This window comes from Nematostella vectensis, chromosome 9 (assembly GCF_932526225.1).
Source record: "Nematostella vectensis chromosome 9, jaNemVect1.1, whole genome shotgun sequence".
In the NCBI taxonomy this organism is placed as follows: Eukaryota; Metazoa; Cnidaria; class Anthozoa; order Actiniaria; family Edwardsiidae; genus Nematostella; species Nematostella vectensis.
The window spans coordinates 8,775,091-8,801,469 of record NC_064042.1 but is presented as its reverse complement, the minus strand read 5'-3'; the positions used below and the strand labels follow the sequence as shown (position 1 = coordinate 8,801,469).

Here is a 26,379-nt window from a genome sequence, read left to right as displayed (position 1 = left end):
GGCCTCCAAGAGATTGGCCGAGCGAGTTTTAAGGTCACCCAAATATTGATATGAAAATTTCAGCTTGCAGCTTCTTAACCTCTAGGCTATTACAGGTGTTTACTTAGGGGTGTTTACTGTACTTAAAAACTGCAGTACGTTATTTTTGTACATAGTCGGCTAAGTTTCACTGGGTTTAAAAAGTATCTTTTAGAACAATAAAATAAAAAAATCCTTTTTTTTGTCTTTTTTCCTCGAGGGAGAGAAGGAATTAAAAAGATGGGGGATTTAAATTATTATTCTTTTCTTTTGATGCATGTTACCAAATGACTCATTCAATGTTCTCTATTTCTGAGTGATTTATAGCACTAGATCACCTAAAGGGAAAGTGTGGTTCATACAATTCTCTTTTTTACTTCCTTTTAACAATAATCATTTACTTCTCTGTGCTTTATACTGGGAAAATCAAGTTTTGCTGGTTTACTTTACTGAAAGTCTCGAAAAGTCTATAGAAGATGTCTATCCTGCCTTGCAAACAGGGAAAAAATTAATTTTTTGAGGCATTTGATTCCCTTCAACTACTTTCAGCAGCTTTACGACTTGTACATACATACATAAACAGCACGTCAGGAGAAAATGCCGTTTTGTCGTTTAGCAAGAAATGGCAAGAATATACGATTTTCTCAAGACTCGCCTTAAAAATATGCTAATTTCACTAAATATGATTCCCTTGTCCTTTTACGTTAAGAAGTCAATCGATAATTTTACGATTCGTGGCACAAATGATTATGTGTTCCGGGATGGAATGTCTAAAACATCCATTTTTTTTATCATTTATTGTATTTATAAAGAAGCGAAATAGAAATCACCTCGAATGACGTGTTTCATAAAAGAAAGCAATGAGTGTTTTAGCTATAACCGATAATAATGTCCATTATAACCGGAAGATATGTCAAAATCTTTTATTTGTCAGTATCTGTTACATTTAAAAAGGAGCGAAACAACAATTGTTGAATGTATAAATTTATACCGTCCCGGAGTTCAAATATAGGAATGCATAAATTTATACATTCCTTTTTGAACTCCGGGACTGTATAAATTTATACATTCCTTTTTGAATTCCGGGACTGTATAAATTTATACATTCCTTTTTGAACTCCGGGACTGTATAAATTTATACATTCCTTTTTGAACTCGGGCACTGTATAAATTTATACATTCCTTTTTGAACTCGGGAACTGTATAAATTTATACATTCCTTTTTGAACTCGGGGACTGTATAAATTTATACATTCCTTTTTGAACTCCGGGACTGTATAAATTTATACATTTCTTTTTGAACTCGGGGACTGTATAAATTTATACATTCCTTTTTGAACTCCGGGACTGTATAAATTTATACATTCCTATTTGAACTCCGGGACTGTATAAATTTATACATTCCTATTTGAACTCCGGGACTGTTTGGGATTGTATAAATTTATACCTTCCCTGGAACTAAAGGGTATTTTTACTCTTTTATAGACAATTTTACATGTAAAAAGGCCCAAAAAATCCAAAGTCTCCTCAAAATTTATGTGAAAAAGTAACGAAATTCATTATGTTGAAAAGGATCCGACGCTCAAAGTGTGTAATATCTGTACGTCTGCACAAAGGCTGTGATTGCAGAAATTGTCTAATATTGTAAATTTCAAATTCGTTACATATAGTATAACAGAAAAATCCCTTGATTTCGGCTAAAATAGAGCTAATGTCACTCCATTTTCGCCAATTTTAAATAAAATACCCCAAACGGCAAAACGGTATTTTCTCCTGACGTTGTGTTATACATACATTTATTTAAACACGGTAAAAACCATCAGTTACAAAAAAAACATGAAGTCTACAGCTCACTGGTTTCCATGGTTGCCGTGTGTGAGTCTGGTTATTAGAGAGCTTAAGCAAGTGAACATGAACGGCATCAAAAACGGCGCGCGCGCTCACGAATTGCTGAAAAACGGCGTTGACGTCCGTGACAGGAAATCTACAACGGCATTTTCCCTATTTTTACGTTCTACGCGCGCGGTCACGGACGTCAACGCCGTTTTTTCCAACAATTCGTCAGAGCGCGCTCATTGATATAGCATTTCAGGCCCGTACCCAGGGGGGGGGGGGGGGGTGCAGGGGTGCGAACGCACCACCCCACACAAGGGCCAAAAGTCCACTTTTGTTCTCAATAGACGTGCTATTTGTAGACAAAACTAGAATCATAAGTAAGATCACTCTTGTATGTAGCCAAATCCAAAAATAAACATCCCGTGGAGATACTGCAAAGGCATACTTCAAAGGCAGCCTTGGTGGTTAAATTTTTATCAGAGAACCCCCTTCCAAATCCTGGGTACGGGCCTGCATTTAAATTCGCCTAGTGAAACAGTGTTTCGTATCTCACATGCAAAACTGTTCCAGAGTTTGGCTCCACTGTAGGTAAAACTGCATTTTTAGTACTTCTGGGCTTTGGAACCACTTACTTATTTTCTTGCTTCCTTAAACTATACTCTCAGTCACAGATTACAAACAGGGGCAGGGGGTAAAGAGGGTCCCTGCACGTTTCACGAGTTTAGAAAATCGGAAACCACGTTTCACGATAAACTGATAAACTGACGACAAGGATCAATCTTTACTCGGAAATCACGATTCGCGATTTCTAAAGAGCATAGATCATGATTCACGCTGATCAATTTTGCCACTCACGAATCAAAAAGGTAGCAATCACGGATCACGGTTTTCAATTTGTCCTTTTCACGATTCACGATAAACAAAAACGGCCGTTCACGGATCACGAAAATAACCCTTACCGCCCCTGAACAAACAAGTCCTTCAAGTATGCGGGAAAAAGATCATTGAGAGTTTTGAAAACTGCTATCGCTAAGTGTTTAGTCCTAACTGGTGAAAATGTCATCCCACTCTAGAAGTTGACTAAGGCCCCTGGGTAGCTGATCTAGTCTCAAAATCAGATCTTGTTATTATTGTGACGGCGCGATTTTGGATTAGCTTGTCATTAAGCTTGCTACTGATACCATTCCAAACCGGACTTCAATAGTCAAAATGAGGCTTAATTAGCGCCTTATTAATTTCTATGGCAGTGTTTATTGAGATGAAAGGTCGTACACGTTTAAGTGCGCCAATGCCAGATAATATTTTTTTTCGCTTTTCTTTAATGTGTTTTTCCCAATTTAAATTCTTGTCTATGAACACTCCCAACGATTTCGCGTAATCTCCTACCGATACCTTTACTTATTTTGATGTTCCAGTGTTCCGACCATCGGCTCTGGCTTTCAATCTTAGCCTAGAGCCGATGATCATGTTCGAATTCTGTTTTAGTTATATTTAGACTAAGCTTATTTGCCTTGAGCCATCTGTTAAGAAACAATTATGTATTTTCATGAACAATCATGTATTTTCTCCCTATTTGAAGCGATTTTGCACACACAATGGAGACATAATATTATAACCTGATATGGCTTTCTTCCTGTTTTGAAAGCCTCTATCCAATAATGTCATTGCATTATAAGTAAAAAAAGAAATGCAATAAACTGCAATTACTAAGCACCATCTTTTATTGATAATATCCATGGGAGCATTGCTCTCAGTTGTAGTACATTTCTCATAATTAGCAGTTTCTACATACTTGATCATTAGTATTAATTGCACATACTTGATCATTGTTATTATTTGAATTAATCTCCCCCTACTGCACTCTTTTTTTATAAGAACATGCTAAGAACAGGCCGAGGCTCAGATAGCAGATTTTTTTCCTCTTTTTTAGTCATGATGCGTTCTAAAATGCAGAATCAAATTGTGTTCATAGTAACAACCTTATTATTGGTATTGATCATTAGTTTAATTCTCTTCCTAATAATTGATTGGGAATTATATTCTTATATATATACCCTAATTTTAAGAACGGCCCAGCCTCAACTGAAAAGCAGACGTTCTTATATATATAAAAAAAAGAGTGTAGTGAATATGTACACCTCAGAACAGTTCAGATCAGTGCTGTTTTTATGAAGAACTTGAAAGTATTGCTTCAAACCATTTATTGTTTCTACTTCAAGCAACACACATGTACCTTCATAATCAATTAAAGAGAACGTGACACGAAATTTTCTTTTGCTTATTTTGACAAATTGACAAGTTAGTATAGTAGCGTTATATCCCAACAATAATTCCTCCAATTTTCGATACTTGATTTAAACGGAAACCTGATTTTTTAACCCTTTAAAAAGAGCAATTTTGGCAAATTTTCGCATGAAACCGGCGACATCCGAATATCTAATTTACATATTACTTGTGACGTCAAAAGTTGTACAAGTGGGTGATAAACATTAGACACTTCCATACAAAATAGGACGCTCTAACCCAAAAAACACATATAATTGATCGTGGAGCCCGAATCTTACCCAGAAAATGTAACCAAAGCAAAGTATCTTAAAGGAATCCTGCAGCAATTGGAGCAGTGATTTTTATTAATATTTTTTATAAGCTTTTGAACACAATTTGCGCGCAAATCACCCAACGTTTCGGCAAAAATCACTCGATCACAATTGTGATCAAAGCAATAAGATATACGCTGTAAATAATTTCGAAACGATATTAAAAGGCAAAAAGTAACGCATCTATATTTCTGCAAAGCAGAATGCATATTTTGAAAGCGTCTATCCTTTTAAATAATACAGAGAAAAACATATTTATATTTTTTTATGTCCAATTTATTGCGATTTGTCACAAAAACAAAACATGATCTTAGAAAAAAAATTTTACGCACTAAACAATGCACTAAATAATGAAACCTATAGATTACAAGGGAAGCAAGCTATAAATCATCTTCACAAAGAGATAAAAAAAAAAACGTCAAGATATCAAACTCAAAGAGAAACTACTGGAAATCTAGAATCTAAAAAGTTGGTTGAGTTTGGACTAAAACTCATCAATGAGTGAACGGCAAAAAAAACTCGATTGTATTTAATTCTCTTTCAATAAACAAACAAACAAATGCAGTAGATGGTATTAGCATTATGACACCTAAATAGTTCTAATTTATTTTAAAGAAAAACTGCCATCAAGACTTGGTATATGTGAAAGGGAATGCACAACAACCGCACAAATGCACATTTACTAGCAAAACGAAGCGTACGGTGCGATAAGAAAACACTCACAAGTAAACTTGCACCCTTCACCGTGCTTTTCTTGGCTCTAGAACAAATTCGAATTTTATGTTTACCTTTCCTCCCTCCCGATTGTAAGGACAATTCGACTGTTCGTTTTGTAGATAAATATTATTCCTTGAATGACTGAATCAAATCCTGTTGTCAATCGACGCTGTAAAACAAACTATTTCGCTTTTCCCGTTTGGCAATTTTTTGTACTTTGGGCTTAATAGTGAATCACATTATTAAAATTGCATGTGGTTCTTTCAACTTTTTACACCCCGGGGTGCTGTTTGAAGGTGAACTGGTATTTTTGCGAGTTTACTAACTTTAGTGAAGTTGTTCGCCCAGTCTTGGTTTTATGGCCGTTCGCATTCGCACGTGAAAAAAAACGTAAGTAATTATATCTACAACTCAGTTTGGGGGGGAAGCATAAGGGGGGCATGGACAATTTTGTTCCTCCTTAGAGGGGCAACATATTTTATCCCTTCCTTTTATCATCAAAATCCTCACGCTCCCCCCCCCCCCCCCCCCCCCCCCCCCCCCCCCCCCCCCCCCCCCCCCCCTCTCGGGATAATAAATGAACTTTCCCTTAGGACACAAGACAGATTTTAGTTTGTACAAAAAAATGTCTCTTTTAACCAACACTTTCTCACTCTAGCAGAATGCCAAGTGTAAGAAGGCATCTTTTTCATCTGCATGGAAGCTATTTCAATATTTTCAAAATCTGGTAAATGTAAAACTTTTGTTTTTATACGGGTATTTTGAGATTTTATTGTATAATGTATCTTCCAACGATACGAAACGAAAACAATAACAAATGCAGGGCTGATGACTCGGTGATTAACGATTTTTTCTTGGGCAAGCTGGAAGCCTCACAGCCGTAGATTCCCCATCGGAAATAGATGTACACAGAACATGTTTCTATAGACATTCAATCATGTTTGTCAAACATTGAAATCGAACGCTCGCGGGAGCATGTTTGGCGAAGTGGCTAATGATCAAAGTGGCGCCATGGGAATTTCGAGCGGCGATTCGATAAAATCACGAAGCGCGCGCAATGTTTTGTGTGGTTAGTGGCTAAACGATAAAACATTTGCGTTCAACCTAAATGTTTTGATCTCGTTCAAACATCTGTACGTGTTGTGGAAGCCAATTGAGTGCCATGTTTTGTGGGTGGCTAAACATACAAACATTTGCGACAAACGAAATGTTTGACAAACATGTTTGAATGCTTAGCCAGGCCTTAACGATAACAAATGTTTGGCTGAGTAGGGCTCTTTAAACATTGACACAGCCGTAGATTTCCAATCGGAAGGTGCAGTATGCAGAGCAAGTCTTGGTGTTGATCTTGAAGTACCGACCAATCACAGGCGGAGAAAAGGTGGTCTTCAAAATCCCAGTGTTATCGGTGTTGCCAGGGAAAATCTGTAATAATATTTTTGAGCCATTATTCATGATTCTTGCTCAAACATCACAGGCAGACCAACAAAGCCGTGGGTAGTGGGAATGCATGGAATACGTTTGGGATTGATTACATACAAGATTGAAAAGCTTTTCAATCTGTTTTGGAAAATGTCTCAGTGTCTGAATTCCCGCTCGTGATTCTTCAATAGATAAATGAACAAGAAAATAAATATACGTGGTCCTCAATGGACTAAATGCCCGATAGTTTTCAGTTTCTTAAAATAACCCAGTAAATTGTCGACCTTGTGAGTTCAAAGTATTCTATATTTGTTGAGAAAGGGCAAGAAAATCTGAATTGAGCTTTTTTGTCGGAATTGAACGTTTTCCCTTGCTTGTGTACAATTATAAAATCGTTATCAAAGTGACACTGAATTTTATCTGTTACAACTGTCGGGAAAGGTCTTCAATAGACTAAATGCCCGACAGTTTTCAATTTATTCAAATAAACCAGCAAATTGTAAGCCTGGTGGATTCAAAGTATCCTACAATTGTTTAGAAGGGGCAAGCGATTCTGAATTGAGGTTTGGTGTTACTTTATTTGTTGGAATCTTTACCTTAGGAGATCAGGGGTATCCTCTACCGACGACCAATTGGAATTATCATCGGACGAGGAAATAAGGAACGATGTGACGTACGCCTGAGAACCAGATGCGCCATATCCCTGCATCGCAAACGCTGTGATCACGTGAGTGTTGAGGAGGTCGATCTTGAACCAGCCCCCATCACTGTCGTCCACTCTGAGCTGAGCGCCATAGGGATGGCTGGCAAGATTGAGTCGCGCGCGGTCTGGGCCGTAGATTGGGTCATTGTTCACATAGGAAGATTGGGACATCTGAGCAGCTTTGATCCGACCGTCCTCGATCCCCAGCGCCGGTCCACTACACACCTCTGTTGGCGTTAAATGGAGCTAGTTTTAGTGCATGCAAATATCCCGCATATTGACCTTCACTTTATGAAACACATAAAATTTCATTTCACATACTAAAAATTATATTTTCAAAGCGTCGTTTTTTTAGTTCGTTCGCACCCTATGTGCATGAACGCTTATTCTTCCCGTGTATTTTATGTCTTTGAAGTCGCATTTTAACCTCAAAACAAGCCCAATCTACCCACTAAAAAACGAGATACGAGGAAGAGAAACCATCCACTGCAAATAGGGAAGAATAAACTTCATTTCTTATCTGATTTTACAGAATAAAGTAAAAGGAAAAATATGTATTTTTTCCTATATTTATGTATTTTTTCCACTCAAATGTACAAAAAAGGCGCACGCGCATGCATTGCCGGTCTCCAGAAGCGTTCATGCGCATAGGGACAGGAGCCTATGGGTCGCCTATATCAGTCAATATTATTTAAAAAAAAACTGTCGTTTTTCTAGCTCGCTCGGTCATTTCCTTATTAGGCATTACATACCATATTTGGGAGTCCGCTTCAATCATTTTTTTGCTTTTTGATCGCTCTAGAGCTTTGTAAGTCGATAATTTCCACGTACACTTGCAGGAATTTGTGTTTAACCCATTGACTCCTGGCTATTTTTGAGCTGAATTTACAAAAAAACAGACTGAAAACAGATACCTCCCCCCCTATTCTGAGTTTTATACAGCCCGTCAAAGTCAAACACAGCTGCACCTAGTCAGCGGTATCCAAGCTTTCCAACAGTGCTTTGCGGTCCCCACTTTTAATCCCTCGTCGTTGTGCTGAAGCCAGCACAAGTTGATGGTTGCTTGTATTTTTCATAAAAAATTTTCTAATGAATTACCACAGCTCTCCTAAATGCTGTCTTTTCTGAAACCAAATTGATTCCAAAATTGTTTACACTGCTATTCTGGGTCTGTATGACCTGGAATTGATTTGTTTGGCTTCGGGGTAAAAAGACTTATAAAAAATCATCTGACTTTGGGGAGAGGAGTGTTGACTGGCCCTCCCCTCGTGAATTTTTCCCTGGATCTCCTAGAATGCTTTGCAATACGTAAAGACATCTTCGTGGTTGTACAATCCTTCAAGGAGTGGACATTGTGTTTTGAGGCAATGGAAATGAACCTGGAGGATCAGAATAAAGGTATCTATTTGTGCCTTGAGCTGTGTTTGCTGATCTCTCTCCCTTGTGTTGTATTTTGAGCGTTTTATTGAGAGGGGTGATTCTGCTTTCCTTTCTTGTTCGGTTTGAAATTTGTAAAAGAACCTGTGCTAATTTGGCTTAAGAGTAGTTGCCAACACCTTGGTTGGATGCATATCTTCAAGACCATTTATCCCTTAGACTGATGCCTGAGTATCTTCATCTTGTTGTGTTTATTTTGAATTTATGAATTTTTTGAGTTGTGTACTTCCTAAAGCCGGTACAGGCCGGTTGAGGGGTCAATGTGTTTACCTACACACCCTAAGAAATTATGCTTGCCTCACTGCCTGAGAACAATGCCTTTTTCGCAAGCTTAGGTGCATACAACAGTGTAAGCAAATTCTGCTTGATTGACAAACAAGCCTCCATTTAGTTATGGCTGATATTCTAACAGATAATTTTTTATGTTAAAACCATTGGGGAAACCACAGGGAGCCCAAATTCTATAAAGTATTTGCCTTTATAAATTTAAAGCAGCAGTGTCAACCCACTTTTGATATTTTTCCTATATATTCACCGTCAAAGTAATCTTATCACAAAAGCTTGCCTGAATCTGATGTTTTCTTGGGCATTTTTTTCTAAAAAAGCTATGCATATCATCCCTATCAATGAGTCCAGTCATGTACAAGTAAAAAAAATTATTTTCTAGGTTAAAGATATTCACTTGCTAGAAATGGCGTATATGTGATCCATTCCACTGGTGTATCTCACAGCACAAGTCTAAAAAGGACTAGTTATTTTGATTAAAATCTAGAGGTGGTGGATTAATACGATTTTGCTGGCAGCCATCTTGATTATGGAGCCTAGTCCCTAACGTTTTAGAATACCACAGGTCTCCCGCGCGCTCGGCCCAGGCTCTTTAAGACCATTTAGACAAACGACAGCCATTGATTGATATCACCATATTTGGGAGTTGTCTCCCATCCTTTCTCCGCGTATTTAACCACTTGAAAAGTAAAAGTCAAGAGCTTTCCTCCATCTTGTAGAATTAGTCCTACACTACATCTACCGCGCGCTATCCCAAGGCTCTCATTAGACCATTTCGAAAAAAACGGACATTGATTGAAAAAGATTTTTCTGGGAATCGGCAATTGGTTTTTGGCTTTGTGTGTTGTGTTTCTGCGGTTGCATGTCCGTGTGTTGCGTTTTGGTGTGTTGCATGTCCGTGTGCTGCGTGTTCGTGTGTTGCGTCTTCGTGAGTTCCGTCCGTGTGTTGCGTGTTCGTGTGTTCCGTCCGTGTGTTCGTGTGTTCTGTCCGTGTGTCGCGTGATCGTGTGTTGCGCATTCATGGCGTGTTCGTATTGTACCACCTACCTCACATTTGCCCGATGTAATGGAGTCTGCATGCAAAGCGGTATGAGCCATTGTTGTGTAGTGGATGGCAGGTTGCTCCGTTACGACAAGGAGACAAATCACAGGCTGACTGATAGAACCAAGAACTACTGTCAGACGAATCAAAGGCTGACTAAAGATAAAACCAATAACTACTGTGAGATGAATCACAGGCTGACTAAGGATAGAACCAAGAACTACAGTGAGATGAATCACAGAGGCTGACTAAACAGATAACCAAGGATTCCCATATAGGCCCGTAAGGCCCGCTCTAATTAAGAAAAATTAAGAGGTAGGACGAGCTACATAAGAGAAAATGGTCCGCTAAATGGGTAAACGAGCCCCCCTGCTCAAAAGCCTGGCTACGGGCCTGCAATCCTTAGAGATCTAATCCCCCCCTTCAGGAGGGGTGTGTTTTTGTGAGGGAGGGGGGGGGGGGGGGGTTAGGTGCTAATAACTGGCTGTAATCGGGGGCTAATCAGAATAAATGCATTGTTTTTGAACAAGAGTGCAAGCCGATCAAGTGCTTCCTAACGCAAACCTCAAAGAAGAGACAGCTAGCTGGTACATATAGACTGTCAAGGCTAGTATAAAATTTTAAAAACAGCAGAACCCAGCCGGGCTAGCAGTTACCTTCGATGTGCTCATTAGTGTATTTCTCATGCATTCCCTTATTCTCACCTTGAGAAACAAATGAGTGACACCGCTGCCGAGTTGGAGTGCAGACTCGTTGTTATACTTCGTGGCGTCCAGTAGGTCACATGACTTATCTTTATAATTGACAGACTGACATGATTCTTTTTTGAGACACTCTAACGCGCAATCGACAATGTCTTTCGTGTTAACGGCGGCGATTATTTGAAGAGCTTGTAGCATCTTGTTTTCCAATAAATTGAAATTTGCAAACTCAAAGCTGCTGTCTCCTCTAGAAACGAACACCTGTTCGGCGTGTAATGACGTCACACGCACCAGCCAGAGAGCGGCCACGCAAAGTATATCTGTGAGCATCTGTCAATCAAAAATCATGATTAAATTATCTGCCCTACCCACAAGCAGGGGAGCCAATGCCAAGAAGGTTGCGAGAAACAAAAAGGGACAAGCAAAATCTTCAAGGGTGTACTGACATTAGTGTTGCTCAGTAACGACATTGCTACGCTGGTGGCGTTGAGCGCGCGCATATGCATAACACAGAATTCGTCATTCCAAGCTTTCCTGAAGTAAAATTTCCCAAAAATTGACTTTAAGTTGATATCAGCCTTTTCGGGTGATGATATTTCCCATATTTTTTCAAAACGAAGATTCAGCGGAGATTTAGTTAAGACAACATTTTTGAAGCCAAAGTTTTCCATATTCACTACCTGCGCGCGCTGCAAACACCGGTTGCCAAACGCTCGCGCACGCACTGAAAATCTTATTTCAAAGTAGCGCGCGCTGTATCAGAATTTTAAAATACTTTTTCAATTTTCATCATTGCATGACGGATATCGTTTGAAGTTTGAAGTGTAAATAGCACGAAACACTATTGGTATTTGTTTTTAAACTTCATTTCAATTTTATCATGTGAGATATCAGTGTGTCTGAGCAGGCCGAATGTGCACGCGCGGGCTTTGTTTCACTTCCGGTTCTGCGTTGTCTAAAAAAAAAAAGCTTTTTTGTCGCCAAATTATTTCAGAACTCAAAATATTTTCTGTATTCTTTTTTATTAAAACTTCCTTCATATAGCCAAGCATGGATTTAGCGTTAATCTAAAAGACTATATCAAATAATCTGGATTTCTGGACCTTTGAAAAATCATAAAAAAAAACAATAACTCAATCATTTCTAAAACGCATGCTTGGCTAAATGCACCCATCCCTCAAGATTCATAAAACGTATACAATATTTGTTTTCGAGCAAAATTACTTTGAATATTTGCTTTTATCTGTATCTATGACGTCACATTATGACGTCACGGGGTAACGTCATCATAAGAGTCAGCACACTTTTGTTGGCCAACTTGGCAAATGTCAGTCCCTCATGACTTTCTACAAGGCCTTTATGCTATATTCACTTTTCCTTAGCACAGATGTCAGTACACCCTTAAGCAATCGAAGCGACAAAATCAAATCTAAAAATAAAAAACTCAAAATAATTCAAGCTATAGTGTGCGGTAGTTACTATGTCATCTATAGAAGTAGAAAAAAAATTAATTTGCTCCCGAGATTTGCATGAATTTGTTTTTTAAAACAAATTAACGTTTAAAATCGTTATGCTAAGTCGGCTACTGGCAACCAAATTAAACAATTTACGGTTTGTATTGAAGTTGAATTTATTAGATAGAATTCTTTGAGTATAAAAACAGTTGGGGAGAAAGTTCTGTACTTACATCGATCACGGATGTGTCAAACGATTATTGTCTATCTACATTACCACTTTTTATTTGTTTGTTCATGGGTTTGGAGAAAGCAATATTGTGTAGACGATGTAGAGTCTTGGGAATTATTAATTCATTTGTATAAGTGCTAATTCGTGTCTTGTCATAAGCTCTGCTGTCAGCATATATATTCCTTGAATGTTTTTATTATTGAATATTTTTTTTTTGATTTTTCTCAAATTCACCGTCACAAGCTGACGGGTAATATCCTTCTATAAAAACTTATCCAAAAATGTCGACTAGAAAAAAATGTGGCCTCTGCTTCACAATCGTGCGGCACCAGATTGAGGCTCAGCTCACATTTACAACTGACGATCACCTAAGGAATGGTTTTAGATAATTATTTTTGTAAATTATTGCCCTAAATTCCATAGAACACGAGAGGTCATTAACAAATATTCTTAGAAAATTAACACTGCCGACTAGAAATTATGAAATGCTTTTATACTAGTCACTGGAAAATCAACATTTGCCAAATCATTACTAATAGAATAAAAAGCCATTGTATTGTTGTCACAAGCTTTACTTAGTTTACTTTACACTTATTTGTATCGGCATTTTAGGAATCCGTGACTAGTTTCCGCAATTCTACTTTTCACTTTTCGGGCGATTAATGAAAATGAAATATTTTACAAAAGAAGAGGCAAATTAATTTTTTCTAGCTTTTCCTCGATTCTATCGCCACAAATGGCATGGAAATGAGTTAATAATGAGCAAGAGACCATGATATAAGAGAACGAATCCCCGTGGCCCATGTCGTCCATGAAAGCTACTTTTAGATTGCGCGAGCTTTTCAATCATAGCATCCATATATGGTTCTTCGCGCCATATTTGGTTATGGGCACCTCGTGAGCTAGTACATTTTCACAACAAAAATGTTTCCCTCTGCACCTTTTACTTCGTTCGCTACCTGTTTTTATCCTTTTAGCTGCTCCTCATAGCTCATGATCACAATGCTACTCGTAGGGTGGTGTACTGGTATCTGTTAAGTTATCTGATGTTAAGTTATCTAAATGTTATTTAAATAATTGAACGGGAATACGTCGGGGAGACGGCGAGTTTGGAGTTCATTCAAGATGCATCGTGCAGACTCCTAAAAAGTTCTTTATCTCTGCAATTCGGTGAGATAGAATCCTAGGCATTATCAGAATCTATGTTATGTATTTTAATACAAGACGGCTCTTTGATCTTCAATTTTTTTAGATGAATGAACTTCAATTCTCATCGCAAATGTTAAAAAATCATGTCACTCAAGAAACCCTTGCCACTGGAATAAAAATTTATTCTTCATTATAAAGACTTGAAATCTTTTATTTGTGAAATACATGTCTTAATAACCACAATATCAGTGTGAATATAATGGTATGAAGTTCTGGATGTATCTTTTTCATCAAAAGGGAATTGTTTTGTAAACACAGATTTATGATTGATTGTTGTTTTATAATTTGCGAATCAGCAGTAAAAATTTTTCCTGCGGAAGTTGATGCCAGATCCTAAAATTACGCACTCTATGCATTACAATGTCCCAGAAACGGTTGATTGGATCCAGTGTCCTCTATGGAACATTATTTTCACAGCGTTCGCAAAAAAGGAAGGTATTTTCGGTCAAAAAGATTTCCAAAACATCCTTTGCCGGTTCGCATCGCTCAAGATGTGATCGCGCGTAAGACTCATGTTGCTACTAGGAAACGTGAGCGCGGACCAATCAGAGGTCTATCTAAAAATAACTGGTTGTTCTAAAAATAGCTTTCACGGACGTCATCATTGGAACATACCCTAATACGGGGGATTCGTTCTCTTACATCATGGTCTCTTGTAATGAGTTAATAAATAATGAATAATAGATGAGTTGGGCTAATGAATAATGATAACGAACTAAATGGATTTCGGAAGTTCTCGAGATCCCGTGATATTCTCGTCGTTTTGGGTTGTCAGTGAAATATCGAAAATTGTCGTCGCAAGTGGAACAAAGTTTGACTAACAATATTGTTTTCTTGTGTTAAAAAATGCATTAAAAACTCTTTTTGACGTTTATTAATATTTAATATGCTTACTACGGTAGTAAGCATATTATTATAATAAACGTCAAAAGGAATATTTAACGCATTTTTTAACACAAGAAAACAATATTGTTAGTCAAACTTTGTTCCACTACCGAGGCTCTGGAACCAGGGTATTGTTCCACTTGCCATTTTCTTAATGTCAAACTTAATTGAAATAGCATGTTAATCATTGCTAGTGCGAAAAGGTTTTAAAAAAAAATCTGCAAAATCATTCAAAAAACCTTAAAACATCCAACCATCATCTTTGCATTCTACAACTTAGGGGTCCATCTAAGTTTCATAAGTAAGATTTTTAGGACTATAAAACAAGTTCTCCTTGCCATCAGCGGAGTTGTGTAAGACCATAATTAGTAGAAAAGAAAAAATATAGGTAAAAAGTAATAAAGAATAACATGTCTCTGCCGGGTTTTTTTAGTGTGTCTGCTGAGATAAAATTGTAACTGAATAACCCATTTACTCCTGTTTTGGCCTTAACTGTACAAGAGTTTTAAGAAATGGTCTTTACGTTGTGAATTCTACCAAAACGTTTTCCTCTCGCCTTTATATGAAGCAAAGCAGTAATTTACTTATTAACCCCGTGGAAACGGCAGCGCCAACATCGGTCAGCATTGCTGGTATCGTCTCGCTCGACTGACCACAAGACAAAGACAATTGCTAGTGAACTACTACACAGCAACAACATGGTGTACAAACAACACAAGCTTTTTGGGCCTAGCGAAAACGTATAAAAATCATCGCGGAACGATTTGGTCCAAATACAGTTTTTCGAAGGGCTGTATTCGGTGGAAAGGCGACAGGGATACATTACCTTATCCTTCCTCTTCCCGCTCTGTTGCGAATCTCCTTGGAGAAGGTGCTCGTGTATTTTATAAATTGATGAGCCCCCATCTGATGATCAGATTGCCATAACAACCCCCTCCTGATAATTATTGCACAATCCCTAATCATTAGCATATCGCAAGGGACACTATATACCCATACAAACTTAAAATAGCCACGATTTCTCATATCGTTCAAATTTGGAGACGCAGAAGTTGCAAAAACTATAGACCAATTTTATTGGTATTTTTTTTTTAAATTAATGTATGTTCGAATGATTTCATTCATTGAAAAAAAAAAGAGCTCTTATACAAAGCGCAATACGAACTACGACAACCGCACTCTACTGAACATGCATTCAACACTGGGCAGGGGGCGGGTATGGTTTTCAAAATTGGGGTGGATGATGGCCGGATAGACGGCTTTTAAATGATCCAGTGGTTCTTAGTAGGTAACTACATAGATCTAACGATACTTCACGCTGAGTTGGAATGTAGCGTCAGCAAAGTCAAGCAGGTGAAGGCACATGGACATTACCTCCCGTCCCTCAGACACTTATTTTCTTTAACAAAGTAACTTTCAATTATTTCACCCAAACAGGGGGGTAGATATCAACCATTCCCACCCTCCCCCTGTATCCTGATATGAGTATGTTATCTTGGGGCACTTTTATCGATCTAAAAAGGGGGGGACTGGGGGGTTTCAGAGGAACTGGTGGGAGGCGTGGATCGCCCCTCCGGGCCTCCCAGCACCGTCTCTATATATCAGGCAGATAATGTTTCGCGTACATAAACAATCGGCAAAAGCTAATGTAGGCCAAATCGATTTCACGTACGTAAACAATCGGCAAAAGTTAATGTAGGCAAAATAGATTTCGCGAACACGAATAATCAATTAGGGGCAGGTGTTTCGCGTGCATGAATAACCAATTAGGGCCGGTGCTTCGCGTGCATGAATAATTAATTAGGCGTTGGGTTTTCAATTAGACATTCGTGTGTCCTGTGGTATACCGAGCGTTCGAAGGATGGGGCGGGGAAAAGATTACTGCGGGTGGCTAAGGATCGGCCGCGCAAACACGTGCGGCCGGAGGTGCTTGGACACCTACTGCAAGGTGCACCTCCAAAGGCTCCGTAAGGGCAGCCCCCTCCCCGTGCCGTGCAGGGGCTGCGGCATAGGGACTCAGTCGGAGACGCGGCTGTGTCGCCCCTGCGGAGCGAATCGTGAAGGGCAGAGGATGCGCGGCATCGAGAGGCGCGCTCGGGAGTGGTTCGCACCCGTCCTATCTGACATCGCAGCGGTCAATTAGAGATTGGGTGGCGCAGGGTATGCCCCAACTCTCAGTTAGAGACTGGGTGGCTCATGGTGTGCCCGAACATGGACGCCTACATAGAGGAGATTCTCGATAGCATGCGCGACAAAGAGGCGCCCGCCGTACTGGCAGGGCTGGTACAAAACATCCTGGACGAGGACATCCCCGACGATGTCAAACACAGGCTGCTTAAGCCGCTCGTACCGGAGAAGGTGTGGACGGAGGAAGTCTGGCGCGAGTTCGACCCTCTGCTGCCGCCCCGGCAGCAGAAGGGCCCGGAGAGCTTGGACCCCGAGACGTACTACTCTCTCTTCGTCGGCGGCGCCCATCTTCGGTTCCCAAGCGTGGATGCCATTCTACCGGGCCGAGACATAAGCGCCAGTGTTTACCAGGAGATGCGAGATCTTGGTGGGACAGGTGTGATTGCTCTAAAGCCGGTTGTGCGGGGGCCTGATATTAATGACGACGGCTCGGTGTGGTGGGTCTCGCACGAGCGGGAATCTCTGCGGGCGAACGCAGTGCTTCCGCTGGTGCTCGAGATGGTAGACCCCGACCGGCGTTACAGACTCTTCACGGTCGTTGGTAAGGCCCCCGCAGAGCCATTGGCGCCAATGACAGAGGAGGAAGGGCGCTCGGAGCACAAGATCGGTGGGTTGTTAGTCAAAAGGGGAGGCCAAATCGCAGTCGGCGCCCTGGAAGGTATCGATGCGGGTATTTGGGAGAAGGGGCGATCGTCTACGTGAGATACAAGCTTCGCCCTTTACCTGAGCAAAATGGTGAGCCTGGGCCAATGTTTGTGCGAGAGGGGGGTGACGCCTTCGTTAACTGTGTTGTGAGCTATGTTGCCGACTTCTTGAGGAATCGCGGCACCTCGCGCTCCCTTGGTCTAACCAAGACACGAGGCAAGATCCTCGAGCGATTTGACAAGAAGCTGGCCACAACGGGGTGCACCAAAGAGGACCTCTTTGAGATGGAAAGGAAGCTCGAGGTAAAGCTAGTAGCCGTGGACGCCCGGGGTAACGTCCTGTGGGACTCGGGGAAGTATGGGACTAAGACGAGGATCACCATCCCTTGCCACAATAACCACGCCTGGGCGGAGCTTCCGACTGAACCACCTGCGATCGCGAGCGTCCACGGCCTAGACTTCGAGGCTGAGAGGGAGCTCCGTTCGCTATGTCAGGGAGAGGCAGCGCCTCGCGCTACCAGTGCCGCCGCAAAAACTCATGAGGCGAAGGTGCGAGAGGTGCTCATCCGCTTCATAAGCAGGGCGATCTCCAGAAGCACGAGGGTCTGGCTGTGTGGGCGTGTTATAGTCACGCACGAAGGCAAACTGTACCGGTCGGGACAAGACGGATGGGCTATCGACAGGGCGTTTACAGACGAGACTGGACATGATCCTCAATGGCTCCCTGATGATCACCCAGCCTACCAAGAGTACATCGAAGCTACGCACTCGATGGGCGGCGCATTAGGGTATCGCTTCAAGAAGTGGGCCCAAAGAGAAAACATCAGGCCAACGCCTCCTAAATACAGGGACGTCTGGCGAGCGGCGCAGGTTGAGTCCAAGGTGTGGAATAGCAGGGAAAACTTAGGGGCGCGGCCTCATGAGCACATCGACATGCGTGCGGCGTACCTAGGATGCGAGGACAGTGTCTTCGGCGGCGCCTCGGACGCCATTGATCTGGTACGGAAATAAGGCTTCCCTACGAACGTGTATCGTATCGCGGATGTTGCGGGACGGCCATTGAGCGAGGTTCTTCAACTGACCAGGACCATTCAGTTGACCGAGTGGGGGTTCTCCGAGGCCTGCCACCCCTACACTTCCGGGAGGGTAGGGCAGCACTTGGAACAAAACGAGGGCTGGATCACCACGCCAGAGCTCAAGGACCTGCTAGACTCGGGTGACCTCGCCATGGCCGCGGCGAGGGAGGCGTTGTATAGCGTCGGAAAAAAGGACTCCATCAAGTTCCCCCACTCCGGCCCCGGCGGCGAAGACTCGCAGGGTCGAGATCTCGCTGTGCGTTTTGTAGGCAAGTGCGCTCGCCATGGCGACGAGTCCTCGATCGTAGTCCGCGACCGTGAAGAAGCCGCGTATCTGACGAACCTCCTTGCGGGCACCGACCACTTACTTAACTTCGAGCATGCCGACGGGGCTCATCTGATCCAATACAAAGACGGAGTCCGGCGCTCACAATGGTACCACATCAGGGCCTTCGTCTTGGCGTACACAAACATAGCGTTGCGACGCATGTTGAGGCGGTTCCCTCGCGAAGACGTCCTCCGTGTATGCACAGATGCCATATACGCAAAGGCGGTGCCCAGTGGTGTGAGGCTCGTGGAGCGAAATCCGAGGTATGGAGAGTGGCGCCACAAGAGGCCTGGGTACGAGTGGCGGCCCGAGGCGGCTTGGGGTCCGAAGAGGTCGGGGTGCTTGGCTAGGGAGCCAAGCACTGCGCCGAGTCTGCCGTGCGATCTGGTGGCCGCGACCTCTGCGAGGATGTATCTAGCCGGCCAGGGAGGATCGGGGAAGACCGAGTGGGCGGTGAGCATGTTCCGTGGCCGTAACGCTGTGGTGCTCACCCCCGAGAACGACCTCGCCCACGACCATCGCAACAACCCGCGCCTCGCGGTGAAGGCTCAAACCTACCACCACTACCTCTGCATACCAGCGGAGAAGCCGATAGAGGAGTGGAGACCTTCCGAGCTGGGGCACAAACTCGACCGTCTTGCAGAAGTAATCATCATTGACGAGTGTTGTAAGGTGCAGACTAAAGTGCTACGCGCCATCCTAGGGTATCTCGCCACGCGGCCGTGTCAGGTAGTGTGTTGTGGCGACTATGGGCAGGTCCCGCCCTGGGGAGATAAAGAGGGGCCTCACGGTATGCTCAAGGAGTGGGCACAAGGGAACATCCGCTGGTTCGAGTCCGACTACCGCTGCCTGTGTGAAGACTGCGGAAAGCCGTACAGTACATGCGACTGCGGCTCTGCCGCCCCCTCCTCCAGGCTCCACGACATAAAGGGCCGGATTTGGTGTCAGCCAGACTCCCAACAGCTTGAGGTGTTTCGAGAGGAGTGGGATGGGGTGGCGTTCGACGCGGCGATCGAGCAGGCCCACCCAAGCGATATGTGGGTGTGCTCGACCAACAAGATGGGGGCCCTTGTCCAGCAGCGATTGGTAGAACACCACAGGAAAAACTACCCCCGACTGCCAGCAACCATCCGCTTTGACCCCGATCCTAGCGTCGCGCATCGTTATCGCAAGCAAGGACGGCCGGTGCCCGTGCCAGGCAAAAGGGGCGAGAAGGTCGACGCGTACAAAGGCACGGTAGTTGAGATCCCTCTCGGCGTGGTCCTTAACGGGCTTCCCCTCGAGTGGAAATACGCGGGCTGGGGGACAGTCCACCGGGTGCAGGGCAAGACCATCCAGAACCCAAGACGTCTGTTTATCATAGACCACAGCTTAGAGGGCTGGATCACAAATGCTGTGTACACCGGCATCTCCCGCGTGCGGCTCGCCGACCAGATAGTCCGCGTGATCCCCCCCCCGATGGAACCCCAGGTGCCTTGGTTCCCACAGGACTGCAGGCTACGCCCAGTGAAGAGCTCATTATAGCGCGAATCAAGCGATACGCTATAGACGACAGGCAAAAGGGTCGCACGAAGTACACGGGGCCGCACCACGTTCTGACGGTAGACCACGTACTCGGCATGATTGCTGACGCGGAAAAGAAGTGCACGGTCTGTGGCACTCAGCTTCTGCTTCAGAGGTACACCAAGAGTCATCCCCAATGCTTCAGTATCGACCGGCTGGACGACAGTCAGGGTCACTACAAGTGGAATGTCAGACTCGCGTGCCTTAGCTGCAACAGAAGGCACAAGCGCTGATCACGCAACGCGCAACTGCGATCGCGTGAAGCCGTGCTTAGAGTACGCCGTGTAATACAACACAGGCTGTCCGGGCTCCATGACCCTCTTTAGTATCGGGTACGCCTTGCTTGTCCACCAAGGGTCCGTCGCTCGCCGTCGGCCCTTGTCCTGAAGGTCTTCCTCGTTTACGGCGATGTACACCTCCGTCCCGACCTCCAAGGGGACCTCTAGGGGAGGCTTTTCGGCTTTGAGAGGCACGCGCCTCAGCTTAATGGCGTCCTCAGGCGCAAGGCCAGTCATGCGAGTCTTCGTTGCGTTCATGTCCGAGATGACGATTGGCAGAGTAGTAACCCACTCGCGGTTTGTCTTGCCGGACGCAAGCTCCTTCGAGTACTGCGCACGAAATAGGCGCTGCGCCAGCCAGCGATGGAAAGACTCGGCGAAAGCTTGGCTCCTGTGGTGCCCTGGCTCAGCCCGTCGGACCTCCACCCCGTGGTCTGTTAGGAGCTTCGTGGTAGCGCCCTTGAACTCCGTGCCGTCATCAACCATGAGGACTTTAGGCCATGTGAGAGGTCCCTCTTCATAGATACCAGCGAGTTCGCGGGAGACGACGGCCGCGCTCTTAGTCCTCAGTGGGCGGGCGGCTTTATACCGTGAAGCAACGTCAACGACAGTCAGGGTATACTTGTACCCGCGGTCGGTTGGTAAGAATAGCAGGTCCGACTGGTAGATACGGTTTGGTATCTGCTCCGAGAAGTGGGCGTAGGTAGTCGGAGGAGGGGGCGTGTCTGTGTGTAGCCCCCGACGGGCTGCGAGCCTACCCACTTGCGCACTCGATCTATGGAGGCTGAGCCCTTGGGAAGTTTGGCATGCAGAGCGGTCACTCCCTGGAACCCACCTGTGGCGTAGTATACAGGGTGAAGGACCGCATCGAGTTCTTCGTCGGACATGCGCTTGCCGTTCCGGCGGGCCATTACGTGCGTATCGCGACGGGGGAATCAGTCTCCAACAGGCGGATGCCGTCTGCTTAGCCTTCGGCGTACGTATACGTACACGTATACGCGCAGCATGGAAAAAGGCCGCCTAGACGCATACGCACGTATACGCGTTTCGATGGCAGCTGCATCACAGCAAGCGGCTAGCTGCGTAGCCGATGGCGAGAGCGCCGGCGCCTATGTACGCCAACTCGGCGTTCTTCTGCGTTTTGCTGGGTACGTAGTAGTCGGACAGCTCGGGGGCCCGCATCGACTCCAGGGAGGTCTGGTTGTAGAGTTTGAGCGCGTAGTCGGTGTCGGTGAAGTTCTGCTTTGCGAGGGACCCTCTCTCGCGACTTTGAGCTTGCCAATCGAGGATTTTTTGTCGCCGCTGTTGGTAGCGTCCATAGTCTTGTTGGTATTTCTCTAGGGCCTTGTCGTGCCTCTCCTTCTCGGCTAAGGCGGGGCTCTCATCGTTCGACAGGAACTTTGCGAGGTAGTTGCCACCAACGAATGCAGTCGCGTTCAGGACGGCGCCGCCAATCAAAATCGCGACAGAGGCCATGTTTATGCGAAGCGCACTCCACGTGCTGTGTGTATGCGTATACGTATGCGCAAGGCGCGCACGAGTTTAATACACGGCCTACATGTACCACGGTACACTACATGGGCAGGATCTTCTGGTCTTCAAGGTAACCCTTCAAAGCGACAGCACCTGCGACGGCGGCAGTCATTTTTGCGTAGTTCATGGCGTTCGCGGAGGGATCTTTGGTGAAGTCCTCGCGTAAGACCTTGCGCCCAACCCAGCCGATGCCGGCGACGAGGCCGGTTATGACTACGGCGTCGGTGATGGTCTTTGTAATCTTGCTCTGCTGCGTCGTCGACATCGTGCGGATATGGGTGGGGCCCTCGTGTCTAAATGTCTGCTTACTCCATGGATAACAGCCGAGACCCGGGAGCGCGAAGCGCTGTCGCCGGAGCGCGCTCCTTGGTCTGCTGTGCGGCCGCCAGCGGTGGCCTTGTGGGCGGAGCCCCGCCGTCGGCCGCTGCGTGCGGATCGGTAGCTCGCTCGGCCCCGGGGCCACCAGCTGGTGTGCGCGTGAACGCGGCAGCTAGCTCCCGCCTACGTGTGTAGATGCCGATCAATGACACTAGAAGACCAGCGAGCCCGATGATCGAGCTGGCCGACCAGGCAGAGCTGCTCTCCGGGGCAGGTGTGTGTGCCGAAGGCATGCCAGCGCTTGCCGCATCGTCGGCGCGCAAGCGCCGTCCCGGCTGCGGCTCGCTCGGCCCCGGGGTCACCGGCAGCTGCTGCGCAGCGGCGACACGTAGCGCCTCTTTCTTCGCTCTGTTGATTCGGTTCCACTTTGCCAAATGCCTTCCGGCTTCGACTCGTCCAGGGTGAGGTCGGGTCGCGGGCGGTTCGGGGCTCGTGATCCGCTGCCGGGAGCGCAGCCACAGGCGTACGTGCAGGTTCTTGATGCTGTTTGCCAGGTTCTTGGGCAAGTTCTTGAGCAAGTTGTTCGTCAGGCTGGGCACTGGTACTTCCTTGAGGTTCCCCCATCTGCGTCGTCGTGCGAACACGCTGTGTCAACTACTTGGAACCAAGTACTTGGTTCCATGTGGTAGGAGAAGTGGCGAGCTTTCAAATGAGCGTCTACTCTGGGATGGTGGGCTCGACACTGTCCGCGGCTGCTACCTCGCGTTGGCACCGCGCGTCAGCGCTTGCCGTTCCGGTGTCGGCACGACAGTCCACATGACGCGCTATGTGTAACGCCCCGGCGGCTAAAGCCATCAAACGGCCGCAGCGTAGAGCTAGGCTTCCGCACAAAGCGCGGAGCTCGTTGTTGATGATGTAGTCGGACACTAGGTCGTTGTGGAGATCGGCCACGCTGTCTATCGGCAGCGCCATGCCTACCAGCTTGGTCGTTAGCTTCAGAAAGCTGTCTGCCAGGGCGTCTGTAGTCCGGCTGGCTAGAGCGGTCTCGTATCGCCTCTCGTACTTCCTCACCTCCTCGGCGCTCATGCGTTTGACGTCGCCGTGGGTCAGGGCCTTGCCTACCATCTCTCTCGACTTCCCCGAGGCTACGAGAATCGCGAGTTTCTCCCTCGCGTCTGCTATCTCGGTTTGCACACCGGCGGCCGGGACGGCTTGCGTCGGGCAGTCCAACGTCTCGACGGCCGGGAGGTCGGCGGCGCCCCCCTCGAGAAGACTCTCAAAGCATTCGTCGCTCATCATCGTTCGACTAGGGCGATGGTATAAGGGTGACGCAAGCAAAACTCTAACTTCGAGAATTTTTTCGTCTTGAGGGCCTTCATGTACTCTTTCATATTCTCCTCTGAAAGCTCCGCGCCGTAGTCATGCAGGATAGCTTTCATGTCCGCCTTGCTCGGGGTATAGAAGACCACCAGGGCCGCGATGTTCTCGCGGAACGGCTTCGTGATGCTGGTGAGCTGCTGCGTGATCACCCACACGCTAATACCCACGTGGCGCGCGCTGAACGCCAAGTTGACGAGCTGGTCAGAGCGCCTCTTTACGTCTTTCGAGGCCGCACAGTCGTCGAGTATGATTAGCGTATTAGTGCCTTCGAAGAGAGTGGAGACAAACCTCAGCAGTATGTCGATCTGACCCGCCTCAGGTACGATGACAAACAGACGATTGTCGCCCTCGCCGAAGCCGCCGTATGTTTTGTTGTAGACAAAGGTGGGGCACACGAGTACGATGTAGTCAAACTTGCCCCGGAAAGGGCCGCGCAGTCGGTCCACTACGAATTGGGTCTTCCCGCATGACGTCGGGCCCACGATGAGAGCGTTAAATGGGACGTTTTTCAGGTCCATACCGCTCCGGCGTATGTGCTCAGTATTGTATGGACTCTAGTTGTCCGTTCATAAGGTTCATCTGGGCGTCGGCCACTACAAACACGTGACAGTTTACGCTACCCGAGCCGCCTGCCGTGCGTTTTATCTCGAGGTGCACGCCGTCGCGGGTATTGACCAATCGGAGACCACCCCCATGGATGGCGCTGTCGTCCGTCGTTCGAAGGTCGATCCACAGAGCAAATTTGTTATCGCCATAGAACGACTCGGGGCCTATTGCCGGGGCGGCGGGCGCTCCGCTGTGCCCCCCCGGGGAGGGGCGGACGAACCGCCTTTTCGCCTCCCTCCAGAAATCCGTGGGGCGCAGGCCCTGGCTGAAGACTTTGTTTGGCGTGCCGTCGATTGTAACGCGAACGCTCTTGATGTCGGGGTACACGAACTTCTCAGAGTCGCGAGTCCCTGCCGTGTATGGCTCCACGAAGAGGAGCAGCAGACCACTCATAGACCTTCGCGGCAGGTTGACACTCTCGTTGATTATGCTGTCCGTCCCTTTGCTAATCACGAAGGTCTTGTGAAGGTTCACTTGCTCGTAGAAGAACGTTGTGCCGTTGTGGTAGGCGGCGGCTGCAGACCGGGCGAGGTTGTCGTCCCTCAGGCTTTCGTGCTCCAGCTCTAGATTTTTGATGCCATAGGATAATTTGGTGGCATCAGTTCCGACTACTACCTGTCAGCCGATGCGAACGTGATCTCGAAGAGCAGCGCCTCGGAGAGCGCCCTTGGGTATAGCACGCCGTGGTCCGTCAGCAGAGAATGGTCTAGCGGGATGGTGTACCTCGCCCCGTGGGTGGCGCTTAGAGCGTTCTCCTTGAGTTCATGAGTTCATGAGTTCATCTTAAACCCCACTTTTTCCCTGCTGATAAGCGGAAAAGGTGTCAATCATGCTGATAAACGGAAAAGGTGTCAATCATGTAATAAGGGAGAATAATATGATCAAGACGTACCAAAAAGGTATCAAATAGGTAAAAACAACATTCATTTGAAATTTTTAACGCTTAAAAATCCCACTACAATTTATCCCAGTTTTAGGGACAACGCTACAATTACCGAATTCTATAATAATCAAGCCATTTACGATTCTTTGATTCCCCTAAAGCACAAATTCGGGATCCACTGGCAATGAGTCTATTTAGCGAATTTTTGAAATAACTGATGACGTCAGGGGGTAATCGAGCGAAGGGAAGTAGAATATCCCTGCAGTTTGTTTTGGAACTACTTCTCTCAAGCACTAAGACGCTAAGAATTCACTGGAAAACTAAAAACCAGCAATTATAAAAACATAACCAATCTCATTTACAAAATCTGATTACTAAATCTTGCATTGTAAGAAATTGAAAAAAAAAAGGAAGTAAAGGGAAGTCCGTCTTGAGTTATGCTGCTAAGAGAAACATGCTTTTGCCTTGTTTGTCGCTACTAAAAAAAAAACACTTCAGCTACTTTTACAGTGTTGAGAGAATTGTGCGCCATTCATTGAAACAGTTTTTTACACAATTTTTTTATACAAACATAAATTGCACAGAAGCGGGGCACCGTTTTTGTCTCTTTTCTTTTTTGCTATTTGGATTCGCTTTCTTTAAATAAAACAACCTAAAATGCCTTCAGTTTTCTTTAAATAACTACATGACTTATTTGTATCTTCGCATGATTTGAAATACGGCATTAGGAATCCGTGACAGTTTCGGCAATTCTACTTTTCACCTTTCGGGCGATTAATGGGAAATTGAAAATGGAAAAAAACTAGAGAGATTTCATATTTCTCTTGTCCTGTCCATCTTGAAAATACATTAAAATGCAGTTTTTTCCCTATAAAACCTTGTCAAAGTTTAGAAAAATGTCCAACTTTTTTCTTTAAAATCTAGCTTTTCCATATTTTACAAAAGAAGAGGCGAGAATTCATATATTAGCTAAGTTAGCAAATTAACTTACTAGTACTAGTAAATGAAATTGGGGGCGAGAAAGTTTAGTGGTATTATTTTGAAA

At 45.1% G+C, this 26,379-nt stretch overlaps 2 protein-coding genes across 2 annotated transcripts; both read right to left on the bottom strand.

Moving 5' to 3' along the window:
• Positions 1-5,757: 5,757 nt before the first annotated feature.
• Positions 5,758-7,553, bottom strand: LOC116605291 (coagulation factor V-like). Its single transcript, XM_048732269.1, has 2 exons — positions 7,187-7,553; positions 5,758-6,593 (listed from the first exon to the last, which is right to left on the bottom strand). Exons 1-2 carry the CDS (start codon positions 7,462-7,464, stop codon positions 6,557-6,559), a joined length of 315 nt encoding a protein of 104 aa, XP_048588226.1. The 5' UTR covers positions 7,465-7,553; the 3' UTR covers positions 5,758-6,556.
• A 2,394-nt stretch (positions 7,554-9,947) lies between these two features.
• Positions 9,948-15,380, bottom strand: LOC5515370. Its single transcript, XM_048732267.1, has 3 exons — positions 15,365-15,380; positions 10,762-11,088; positions 9,948-10,171 (listed from the first exon to the last, which is right to left on the bottom strand). The coding sequence occupies exons 2-3, from the start codon at positions 11,086-11,088 to the stop codon at positions 10,064-10,066; spliced, it is 435 nt and encodes a 144-aa protein (XP_048588224.1). The 5' UTR covers positions 15,365-15,380; the 3' UTR covers positions 9,948-10,063.
• Between the last annotated feature and the right edge of the window lie 10,999 nt (positions 15,381-26,379).